The following is a 13,411-nucleotide window of genomic DNA, read 5'->3' as shown; positions in this document are numbered from 1 at the left end:
CTTCTGCACTATTTTATGTTATTTTGTAGTGTATAGTGCGAGTAGGATGTGTAGGATGTACACTGAAAATACAAGAAAAAGTAGTGTACTTTGAGTATCCGGATGATGCCCTTTTTCAACCGTCAAAAAGGAGCGTGGAATGTTGGACACTTCGTGCACGCAGTGTGCATCACGCACTTGGCGTACATAGTGGAAGGGCCGGAGTTACCGGCAGCGATGGTGAGCTGGCAAAACAATTATAAATAATGGAGAATATGACTGCTAGCGAAACTTCTGTGAAGACAGCACCTTACTAAAGGGAGTTAAATGCTTTACCATCATACCGTGCTGTGTGAACATTATTGAGATATAAGTGTTGAACTGAGTGAATAGCATGCTAAAAGTAGCGACAATATAACGTTTGCGTTTGAAACATCACTTCCTTCAGCTGTTAAACGGCGAACGCTTCTGTGTAGTAAAAAACCATTAGTGTTCCATTTTGGAAGATACTACACTTTGGAAATTCATACACTACATGTCTGAGTGCATAGTACATTTTATAAGTGCATAGTGTATAGTGTGTCATTTGGGACACAGCTTATTTAAGATGACCTAACCAATGCGTGTTAATTATGGGCGGAACGACAGGTGTAGCCCCGCCCCATTGTGCAAGCCTCAGACAACTTCATGCATTCTGTAATATTTGTCAATGTCCGCCAGATGGCGATAGTGGTAAATTGTTCAAAGATTCTATTTTGTGTGCGCGCGTGCGTGTGTGTGTGTGTGTTAGTTGAAGGGTATATATCTGGATTAAATCTGTTTTACACTTTAAAAAAATAAAAAATAATTATCAGAATGTATGTCTCAAATGGATAGTCTACATGTTCAAAGGCTTAGCTCATGAATAATAATTTCACCCAAACTTTGTTTACAGTATATTGCTTCGATCATCCAGTCAAGTAAACTAATTAATATTAATGAGCCAAGCCTTCAGCAAAGTAAGATTGATAAAATCGCTGTCCGCCCTCAATCTGCTGTTAGCCAATCGGTCACTAATGGGCGGAGTTTGACTTGACCTCTTCCTTACAGGTCAGTCAGACGCTTCGACTAATCATAACAGTGCATTGTCAGGACGCACGCTACCAGGTTGCAGTCAGTAACGGATTTCATTATTTCTACGTCTCTTTGGATATGTCTGTAAAGCTTGTCTGATAATGTTGGGGAAAAAAGTACCTGGATCAGGTGTGTTGAGCGCAGCTGCAGGACTGGATCGGGCCAGGATTGGACAGAGACTGCAGGCAGCACTGGCCGGACTGCAAGAGCTGCATTTCCTCCGGGACAAACAGAATACCATGGTGCACTGGGCACTGACCCTAAACAGAGAGGAGACCGACACATCAAACCATGAAAACATGAGCACAGAGGAGCGAAGACTTGAGGCAACACTTACTTTACTGAAACAACAGCTGGTAAGACGAGTGATCATAGACAGTTTTCAGTGAATGGTTTGACTTATTCTTGACTACATTTGTAACTGGTGGGTAACTAGTCACATTGCTCTTTTTTTTACTAACAGGCAATTGAGAGGAAAAAAATTATAAACCAAAAGGAAATGCACGTTTAATAAAATAATAAAAAAACAACAAACAAAAAAATACTTTGAAATCTGTCATTTCTATTCAATCTATTCAAATTGGGGCTCTGTGTTTTCCCACTGGTTATTGATTAGGACTGTTGGCTATTACTTACTTCCTTTTATGGAGATAGCCATCATCATTGTGGACATCATCGTTCAGAATGCCTGGAATTAAACGGCCATGTGAATATTTACACAACCACCACAATAATGTTCATGTAATGAAGATAAATCTGTAAAATACATAAAATATGGACTGTTAAAACTCAAAACTACATTTTGGTCACAAATGCAACTGATGGGATCAAATATGTTAACAAAATAGAAGTTAAATTAAATTGATTGTGTTTGGTAGATTTTGTACTGTACATTCAGCAGTTTGCATGAATATAGACAGCTCTACCAGATGTTTTCTCTGGTTGGGTAGTTGGTTCGTTCTTTTACTAAGTCATGTGGATTTACCAGCAGCAATTGAGAATCTTGGCTTAAAAACTGCATGCCCATGTGCAGACCTCCTACTGTATTCCTTGGTGTTTTTCTTTGCGCATGGCTTGGCAGTGCCCTTCCAGAGTTGAATCACAGGCTCAGCTGGGGGGCATAGTGAGGGGTCATAAATCAAGGGCTCTGAGGGGGGACAGCTCTGTTTCTGATGATTAACCCAATTTAATGAGAATGGCAACAGAGGAACTGTGGCCCGGTCGGCGACACAGATTTGACCCTGCAGCCAGTGCAAGTTTGAACCTTTTGGACTTTTGTTGAACTCTTCATGCACTTTGTGGTCCAAGTGATTCTGCTCTGTAGACATAAAAGAGACTGACAATAGAGTTCTTTCTTAAATCCCAATTAAATAAATCTTGTGTGGCATCATTGTTTCCAAAGCACAGGGCAATCCAACAGCTTAAATCTTCGGCAGTTTGAGTTCTGGTCCACGTGACTCATTGGAAAGACAGACTAACTAATTGGAATTACAAAACAGGGTTCCCGTCATGGAAAACCTGGGGATACCAGGTGATTCTTAAATTGTAATTTCCAGGCCTGAAAAGTCATAGAAATTAATGAGGTCTTTAATTTATAACAGAAATTTTCAGGACTTTTCCATTACTTATTAAACAATTTCTCATTATGCTCAGCTCTAAATATTTTATTGGCTTGAAATTGCTCTTTGTGAGTCTCTTTGAAATCCATAGATATAGTATAGTAATCATAAGCAGCTGGAAAACTCATGGACATGTATTGTTTAAAAGGTGTGGGAACACTGAGAAAAAATAAATCAAGCAGGTCTGTTTTTTTTTTTTTTCTTCATCCAAATATCAGAACTGTCCAGGATCTAAAGATTATAGCCAGTATTAAACATTGTTTTCAAGGTTAATTTGGATTAGGATTCCTTATTAGGTATTTAGGTCAGTTTCTTTTAGCTCTAAGTGTCTATTTTGTAAAGGAACAGGGCTGCATTTCCCAAAAGTGTTGTAAGCATTAGTAGTTTGAAGAAAACTTTGGCGCCAATGGTCTCTACGATCAACTTAAGCTTTTGGGAAACGCAGGCCAGGCTGTTTAATTTGCAAAGCTGGCTTACAGTCAGACATTATAAACTGTGAAGAGAACTATAGTCATGCAATTTCCTCTTGTTCCTGTACATTTACTTTACACAATAGTTTGTGTTCCTTTGCAGGAGAGAGATTAGTAACCTTACAGCACTTTCCCTGGGCTACCCTTTATCCTTACCTAGTTAATAGTCAACCACTCTCCTTTATTTGCTTCCTCTATGTCTTTTCTCCTCTGTCTGCATCGTATAACAGCAGAAGTCATATCAGCCATTATATGTCTGGAGGAGTTCAGTTTTTCATGTTCTTCTGTGGTTGGTTTGGAATGAGAGAGCAAATGCTTAAAGAACATCAAAATAATTGTTTTGGGCTTGACTGACTTTTGCAGTGTATTTTATGCTTAAAAGTCTTCAAAGCAAAGAAGAAATATAGAGCAAATAAGTAAAGGCAATAATTTCCTTAAGATGTGTTTTTGAAGAGATTTTTTGTTTATTATGTCCTTATGCTGTCCTTACCAAAAGGTGCTGTGCTCGCTAATGACTGTTTTATTTAAAAAGCTGCAGCCACAGTTGTACAGCTAAGGATGTGTGAAGCTTGTGTTTTCTTGTTGGAAGTTAGCACTGCTGTGTCAGTGTACACTTTGATTGAGTCAGCACATGTGGTCCTTAGGGACACCTACAGCTCAGATGGAGCATTTGACAGGGTGTGTTTTGTGGGTGTGGAAAGAGCTGGGTCAGTTTGATATCTAGCGGGAATCCAACACATTGGATCTTTTAAATCACAACTGGACCCACATGTCAGAAATTTTCATTGGCCAATGTACTTTGCAGCTAAAGTTAAAATGTTCAGATTTGCAAACTCTTGCATTTTTTTCCTTGACGTCCTTCCGACGCACAATCCCTATTGAAATCAATGGATCTCTAGCGTTCTTTGAAGCAGCATAAGCTCTAGTGTTTAGGTGCCCTAAATGCAATAAACATGCATTATTTATCAGGTTCTTCATTTGTCAAATGTGTCTGTAGGCAAGTTCTGGGGCTGATATATGTAAATGTGTTTGTTGTAACTGCAGACACGTTTGCGCAGGCAGGATGTGGGATTGAAGACTCACCTGCAGCAGCTGGATCAGCAGATCAGTGAACTGAAACTGGATGTGTGTAAAGCATCGACTGAACACCTAGAGAGTGACAGCAGACCTAGCTCAGGTGACTGAACCCACATAATCACATACTAAACCAGCCTAAAATGGTTTCCCAGCCTGGCCAAGCTAGGTTTAGCTGGTCGGTCAGATAGTCTCCCAGCCTGACCAGCTGACAAGTGCCTAAGACCAGTCAACAGACCACCTGACCAGGCTGGGAGACCAGCTAAGACCAGGAAACCATCTTAGGCTGCTTTTTTTTTCAGCAGGGTCTAGATCAGTATTATTATTTTGAGATGTATGTGTATACACATAGTCAACCATTGTTAACATACTTTGATATTGTATAAACCATATCACCTAAATGAATTATGTGCTGTATCTAACTGTGGTAATTTCTGCTCTCAGGATTCTACGACCTCAGTGATTGTGGATCAGGCTCACTGTCCAACTCTTGTACCTCCGTCTACAGTGAGAGTGTGTCCTCTTCATCTCAAACCAGTCTCCTTCCTCATCTCTCCTCTTCATATGCCACACATGGCCATAGGGGTTCCAGACAAGCCATTGTGTCCCGCTGTTGTTCTGCTGATGAGAGCACAGCCCAGTCCGACACCTTGCGATCAATAGGAGTGAGGCTTGGAAGCAGTTGTATACGAACGACACCAGTTACTGCAGAAAGAGCAAGACAAAGACCTGTTTCCATGGGTGAGAATGAAAATGTGTTCTTTTGGTCAAAGTTTGTGCAAAGAACTATGGGGAATGTGATCAGAATCTTATGTTTCATGTTGTTGTCACTATACCCAACTATAAAAGCCTAAGCTTGTCTGCTGGTCTTCAAGCATGTCCAAGATTGTTTTCTGCTGGTTTAGCTGGTTGGCCAGCTAGTTTCCCATCCTGAACAACTGAATATGTCCAAACTTCTAAACCTCTAAAACCAGAAAACAGACTAGCCTGACCAGGCTTGGATAACAGCAAACCACTTTAGGTTGATTTAAGATAATTTTTTTCAGCTGGGCAGTCATAGTCATCTCAGACATTAAACATTTGAAATGTAAAATACATCCCCATCATGCTAGACCTTTATGTGTCCATTTGTTAGGTGACCTCGACCGAGTGATCCCTTCTGACGTGAAGACCTCCGCACTCTCTGGAAGCCACAGTAACCCCTTGGTAGACCCCAAATATCAGAGTAACCTGGTGTCTAGCAATGGGACAGAGGTGTACTGTTACCCCAGCCCACTGCACGCTGTGGCCTTACAAAGCCCCATTTTCAGTCTCACAAGGGATCAGGGAAGGCAGGTAGTGGCTGAGGGATGGAATGGACAGCTGGGAGGAGGACTTGAACAGATAAACCAGAACCCTAACCAGGGGTCCACAGACTCCAGGTCTGCTGTATACATCAACAAACTCCTGCAGCGAAGCTCCATTAAACTAAACCTGTTAAATGAAATAAGAAGAAATGACCCCCAGGATCAAAGACCCAGATCCCTGGAAGTGACCTATGGACAGCTGAATGGTCCTCAGTTTCTTGGGTCCCTACAACAGATAAAAAATAACATAAAATGCCCTCAGAAAATGAACTGGTGAAAAGAAAGACAACTTCAGCACTAAACATCAGTCAACAGCTGATGAACATATCTAGTGCAGAGACCAGTTCATATGGGGTCAAGGTCCCCACACACCCAGCACCTTGCATGGCTCTCCAACAGAACTGCCTTCCAGTAAGAAACAAGGAATCTGACAATGGACTCTCAGAAAAGGGTACTGGACTTTCTATCAAGGAGTCATCTTTGATTTCAAAGCCAGTAGAGAGGAAATCAAGTTTTACCCACAGCATTAAAGAAGGTAAAGCTTCTTTTGGTGATAAGGGTGGTCCACCTCAGTGTGAGTTTGTCCATGCAGAGTTTGTTCCTGCAGGGTCACAGAGGGTGAAGGTACGCCATGCTGATAAGAAAATGAAATCTGTGAAATTGAGGAAGAAGAGCTCCGAGAAACCCTCCGCAAAGAAACTTAATCAAAAACACTTGTCTCTCGAGAGGGGGCTCTGCACTAAGAACCGAGTTGACTTAAAGCGGTCCAGCTCGTGCAGAGGAAAAGTGACAAGTCTGGATGAGTCACAGATACACTCTTGCTTAGATTGCAGTAATAACTTGCATTGCTTCCCGAACAAGCCTCACCTTCAACAGAGCCAAAGTGCCAAGTCCATCAAGAGCTGCAAAGGTCATTACCCTGAACCTGTGCACCCTATGGACCAAGTTAGAAAGAAACAAAGCTCTCGGAAATGGCTTTCTGCCTCGGAGATTCAGTTGCCCCCAACTCTCCACACCCAGAGATCCAAGGTGATGCCGCCCTCACGTAAGGCAGCCATGGTAAGGAGCATTAGTGCAAGGCCTCGGTCAGGTCAATGGGGTTGTTCTCCACGACCCCTCCCTCACTCACTCTCCACCTCCTCATACTTCAGTTACTTGGAATCTCGATATCCGGCAGCTCCAATCTCCAGCCGCCATGCTCCTCAGTGTGAGTCAGAGTATTCTGCGGAGTGCGCCTCGCTCTTTCACTCTACTATTGCAGCAAGCAGTGACGGTGAGATGAGCGACTATACCACAAACTGTTTCGGAGACAGTGAGTCCAGCCAGGGCTCTCAGACAGCCTCAGATTCAGACGGCAGCCTCTCGATGGATGAAGAGGTGCTGTTAGAGGAAGAAGAGGACAATGAAGGTGACTTGGTGTGGGCCCAGGCTGCCATGGGACCCACGGCAGCAGGTTTGTCTCCGCAGCAACATCATCGGCCAGAACCAGCAGCCTGCCGCATCAAAGCATCCAGGGCACTGAAAAAGAAGATCCGCCGCTTTCAGCCAGCATCACTCAAGATTATGACACTTGTGTAGACTTAATTGCGTTATGATGTTTGAGAAGGTTCAGTTGACTCTTGTCACGTAAACTTGTAACATAGCTTCACCTAAAAGCTTGGTACTCATATGGGGCCAGTTTTACCAAACTCATAATGCGTCACAATTCACTTGGCAACTGCAGCTGTGATCTAAGGAACTTGAACCGAGAGTATTTTGAGACTTTTTCTCAAGTCTTGAAAGGCACATGCTAGTAATACCTGCAATGAATCAGTGGGCTTCAGTTAACTTTACCCAAAATCATGACTTTGACATAAGTTTCAAACACCTACATGGCAACTTGAACTGCCCAACTATCAAAGGACCTGAGAGATTGAGAAATTGGACTTCTCCACAACCAATTGAGTCAAACTTCCTCTATTGATATATGTAGAAACTACACTATACATATATATTTTTTTGGTATATTTGTACCCAATTGTCACCTGTAACTAAAAAATGTTGTGTAAATTGAACATTTTCAGCTGGCTTCTTTTGTAACAACATTATTCTCTACTTTTTTTTTTTCAATAAATATTTTGCTTTTTTACATTAATTTCAGCTATGCATCTTATTTTTTTCTCTCAAAATATTTATTATTTAATTATGAAATTAGTGGTTTCCCTTTGCTTTCTTATCCATAATGGTTCTTCTCAGAAGATCGCTGAGATGGAAATTAGAAACTTCTAGTATTCATTTCCCCCCTTCAGAGTGTGCTTATACAGTAAATGCTATTTATTTATAGATTATATCCATATACGATGGACAAGGGCTGTTTTGATACAATGATATGGATTTAACTGAATATGGTAAAGGACGTTCAGGCTTCAGTTGTTATATAACTGAACAATATTGTTATATAATACAAGTTGTTAAAGGAAAGCAACAGGCAATGAAAGATGAGCATTCAATCGATGAGGTAAAAGAGATGACGGAACATACCATGTGTGGACAGATCTGTAAATATCAGTCATTTACTCTGCCTCAGAAACTCTATTTTAAATGACTGTAGTGTCACAGATGTTGGAATTGGGTTTAGGCCTCTGAATACACTCACACAAGTGAAGACCAGATGGTCCTTGGGTCCCTAAATGCATTTTATCTTTGTTAGTCTGAGTTGAAAGGAGCTTAAATCCCAAACAGACCTAAGAATTTCATCAACTTTACTTAGTTTACTGTGCTGGATGGTTTTATCACCATGGAAACATACACACACCCCTTCACATCAACCCCACTGTGTATTTTGAAGGAAAGTTATTTGGATCTGAGTGGATTTATACAGTCCCATTTCTACTAATTTAAATATGATGCTTGACTGAATTGCAAACCATCATTGTTGAATTATCATTAATTCAGCTCGAACCTCAAAACATACTGATGCCACTCAAGCTTTTCTTGTTTACGTATGTTTATGTCATGTGTGCTTTTAATTATTATAATAATTAAATGTAAGATTTAAGGTTGAAAGTCTCCTGTTACTTTATTGTTATATTAGCCCTCTGGTAAAAGCAAATCTACCAAAAAAAATACAAAAAAAAAAAAAGAAAAATAATGAAAGTGAATAGTGACTGAAGCTAACATTCTGCTTAACATCTCCTTTTGTGTTCCACGGAAGACAAAAAGTCATACAGGTTTGAGACAACATAATAAACATTTTATATGGGCTAATTCTCCCTTTAAGTTTTTGGTTTTGAGATAAATAAAAATGTCCTGAATTATTTGTCACATACCTCATAAAAGCCATGTGTTGTGATTGTGCTGGTAGCATCAAGCAAATCACCAGATTAAAGCGGGCAAGACAGATCACAGGTCAGGCAGTTTTCCTTTGACGTTGGGTCAAGGCCAGCAAGCTTGACTTTGTGTTTGCATTCACCTTCACCAGCTGTCCAGCTGGATCAACTCACATACCCTGATGCCTCACAATGGCTAGTCAACAGATTCAACACATAGGTCAATACCACACACTCCCAAACCCTTTCTTTACCAGTTTGTCCTCTTGTCATGACCTTTTTTCTGAATTAACAGCATTGAATTGAATGCACTTCAACATATTTTAGAAGTAAATAGAGGCCTGGTATTTCAAGTATCTGGATATACTGTATATACACTACCGGTCAAATGTTTTGAAACACTCATTCTTTATCATATATATATACATATATATATATATATATATATATATATATATATATATATATATATATATATATATATTTCTTCTTCACATTTTAGAATAATAGTAAAGTCGTCAAAACTATGGAATAACATAAATGGAACTATGGAAATTATGATGTGACTAATCAAAATCCATAATAAATCAAAACTCTGTTATATTTTAGCATCTTCAAAGTAGTCACCCTTTGCCTAGAATTTGCAGACATTTTCTCAACCGTCTTCTTGAGGAATCACCCTGGGATGCTTTTTAAACTGTATTGAAGGAGTTCCCATCTATGTTTGGCACTTATTGGCTTCTTTATTATTTGGTCCAAGTCAGCAATTTCAAAAACTTTTTTTTTTTTTTTTTTTATACAATTTTTGTTTTATAATTAAATAAATTAATATGGTGGCACAATTATATTTTTGTCTTCAAAACTGTTGAAAACTGTTTGTCTTTCAAACATTTAAGCATATCCCTTTAGATCAGAAGATTATTAAGATCATGAGAAACATTTCAGTCAAGTGTTTCAAAACTATATATATATATATATATATACCTAACCCTTATTCACTGCTCACTTCATTGTATGGATTATATTTATTTTTTATATATTAATAAAAATATTATATATTTATTTAGTTGGGCTGCACAATTAATTACATTCGCAATAGAATTGCAACATGAGCATGTGCAAATTATAAATAGCACAATTAAGCATTATTTTTTAATCAGAATTCTGTGATATTAATTCACCAATCTGTTTGGGGCAAATGTTTTGCATGCTGATTGCACTAAAAATGTACCAATGAGAAAACAGATCAGAAATTCAGAAGGTGAATAATAAACAAAGGAAAAACATAAAAGGCAAAAATAAATAATAATGGACTCTCCATCATATCAGATCTTACCATTTTAGTGTACATTATGCATTAAAATAGTCTGCATGTGGTCCATGTTCATGTTGTCTAACATTAATAGCCAACATTACAATTTTCTAATAGATTTTAGCATTCTCTAGAGTTCTCTTGCATTATGATAACAGAGACCTTACTTTGAGTAAATAATGACAAAGTTTCCATTTTTGCATACTGTAGCAGCAGCACTTAAGCTTAAGCAAAATGATATGCAAAAACATAATGTTCCTATGGCTATTGTGCTTTAACACAAAACAAAAGCACTCAAATTCAATTAGAAAATCTCCTGATATTGTGTATAATGTAGATAGAAGACAATTTCTGGAAGTTTTCCAAGGCCGAAAAAGATAACTGAAGTAGAATTTTGTAATCCACGGGAGGCTTATTACTCTGCAGGATTACTGATGTTATTAGCGATCTCATTATGGCTCAAGTCTTCCATAAACAGACAACACCCACAGGGAGCCAGCCAGCCTCCACTGACCTGGACAGGCTTTCAAAGATTTATCCACATGGATGATTTGGTGGTTTGATCATGCAAAATGTCTCCTTAGAGGTGACTCTGACAGTCACATTTAAATATACCCATGCATTTTCACTGAACTTGATGCTAGATTCAAGTATGTTTTCTTGGCATGATAAACAGTGGTTTACATTGTCAAATCATAAATAAGAATTATGCATAGAATGGGGTCCAAGTGTTCTAGCTGCTGAAAGCTTCTATTTTGACTATGTTTCTAATTGAATGCAGTTTTTAGTACAAATTACAGCATGCACTGGACAGCATGATCCATTGAAGCAAGGAAATCTGACCTATGCCATTGGACTATACTGAACCACTGTTTGCTTAAAATAATGTGTTTAGTTTAAATGTGTGCTGCTAACTGCTAACCGCTCTTTGTCAATGTCACATCTCTAATGCAGTGTTAACATGACAGACAAGCAAAACATTTTTTTTTAAGGGGGGATGAGGCAGAGAAAGAAGACACATAGAAACAGTGTCCATCCAACAGATGGGTGATAGTTAAAACCAGGATGGAGTTAGGGAGAGGAGAAGAGGGAGGATACAATAGTGGATCTCTACTTTCTTCCAGTGATGAGGCAATCCCTAGTTCAAACACTTGACTGCCCACCATCATTTGTGTCACAATTCACTGAGCTTTCCCCCTGTTCAACAGATGTCTCCTCTGCAATGTCCCCTCTACAAGTCTCCCTGTGATTTCCTGCATCCACAGAGCATGAAACTCGGCTATTGTTGTATTTCAGCACGCCTTAACAAGAAAACAATTTCATACAGGAATCTATACAGTTCTAGGAAATCTTTTCATACATGGCGTGTTGAGAAAGGGAGGTCTAATGTAAGGTTTGGATTGCATGTGTTGACAAGTGGGGGCTCAGAGACTTCATTACCACCATGATGAGAAAAGCTTTAGGTGATCCCACTGAAAACCAACACACACGCATGCAAAGACAAGCCTTTGCATCATGTTTAAAACCTAGTAATTTAATAAAAAAAATCTCTCGAGAATGTAAGATCCTTTCAGTAACATTGTTTCACAGTAAGATCAGGCCAAATGTACATTACTAGTCAAAAGTTTGGACATACCTACTCAATCTTTATTATTACTGTTTTTCAAAATGCAGAATAATAAAAATAAGTCTTAAAAAGCTCTTAAATAACAGAAATGGAAGCATATGAACCAAATGGGAGCATTATGTAATGACCAAAACTGTTAAAAAATATAAAAATTATCTTATATTTTAGAATGTCTAAATTAGCAACTCTACGTCTAAAATACTGCTGCACACTCTGGTTACTCTCTCTCTCTCTCTCTCTCTGACAGTTGCATGCTGGGATTCGGAAGGTGTCTGTGTGGGAGAGCGTCTCCTTGTTGCTTTGTTTGTTTGCTATTTTTCATACTTTTTTGACTTGTTTGCACTTTTATGGTGTATATTCATTGTTGTTTTTTCTTTAAATAGGCCAGTTTATTTTTGTAGGAATTAGTGGGGTTGTGGTTAATTGGACCAGTATGGATAGCGAACAGACGAGTTGCAGCAGTGTTGTGGAAAATGAGCAGTTTAGAATCAATGATGTGAATGTTTGTGCAAACACTGATGGTGGTGTGGAATGTGTAAGGAATGATAAGAATGATGATGATCCGGTTTCTGATATATTGACACAGAGTCCGGATGATGTAAAAGATGATGAGAATTTGTCTGATATATCGGAGCTTTATAACGTTAATGATGATTTGTTTAATCCCATCCTAAAGTTGAAAATTGTATCTAGACATAATGTAGAAACTGGGCGATTATTTTTAGTTAGAGCTGTAGAGAATATATAGTTTTAATTTTATTTTTGTTAATGTATATGCCCCTAATGATGGACCAGAGAGAGCTCAGTTATTTTGGAAACTGGGTCAAGTTTTAAAAACATTGCATTCAGAAGATATTATTGTTATGGCAGGAGACTGGCATTGTACTTAAAATTTTACAATGGATAAAAATACAGAAGAACCACATCTGTTTTATCCAATGTTGTTGCAATGCTTGATCTTAACATAGTTGGAGAACTGAAAACCCATCTCTTAAGCAATATATGTGGGTAAAATTGTCAGAGGGTAGAGTTCATGCAGCAAGGTTGGATAGATTCTACATTTCAATTAATTCAAGGAACTGAGTGTGTAATGCAAGTATTATTCCAAGCATTATTTCGGATCATGCAATGATTACAGTGGATTTTAAAGTAGCAGAGGAGTTTGAAAGGAATTTTTATTGGCATTTTAACACAAACATTTTACAGAATAATATGTTTTGTGCAAATTTTAAACTTTGTTAGGAAACATGGCAAATGCAAAAAGATAATTACAGAAACATTGTTCAATGGTGGGAATTGGGTAAAATACAAATCAGATATTTTGTCAGCATTATACATCTCATTAAACAATAAAGACAAGGACTATGATACAGAACTTGTAGTATGAGTTTTCTGAAATAGAGGAGAAAATGATGGTGGGGAAAGGACATTTAGAAATGGCTCTTGCTGAAAAGAAGCTTCAACTTAGTTCCTTATTGCATGATAAATTGAAGGGCACTCTTGTAAGGGCACATTTAATCAAAATCAAAGACATTGATGGTCTAACAAAATTATTCTTCAATT

The 13,411-nt window shown here is 38.5% G+C and overlaps 1 protein-coding gene across 1 annotated transcript; it reads left to right on the top strand.

The window, feature by feature from the left end:
- Window positions 1–1,089: 1,089 nt before the first annotated feature.
- On the top strand, window positions 1,090–7,710 carry LOC127618049 (dapper homolog 2-like). Its single transcript, XM_052090281.1, is given in 5 exon segments — window positions 1,090–1,448; window positions 4,226–4,358; window positions 4,700–4,996; window positions 5,391–5,848; window positions 5,851–7,710. Coding segments are annotated over 5 exon segments (2,472 nt in total). The 5' UTR covers window positions 1,090–1,193; the 3' UTR covers window positions 7,180–7,710.
- The last annotated feature ends 5,701 nt before the right edge of the window (window positions 7,711–13,411 follow it).

This window comes from Xyrauchen texanus, chromosome 24 (genome assembly GCF_025860055.1).
Source record: "Xyrauchen texanus isolate HMW12.3.18 chromosome 24, RBS_HiC_50CHRs, whole genome shotgun sequence".
NCBI lineage: Eukaryota > Metazoa > Chordata > Actinopteri > Cypriniformes > Catostomidae > Xyrauchen > Xyrauchen texanus.
This window is presented reverse-complemented; position numbering and strand designations above follow the sequence as displayed.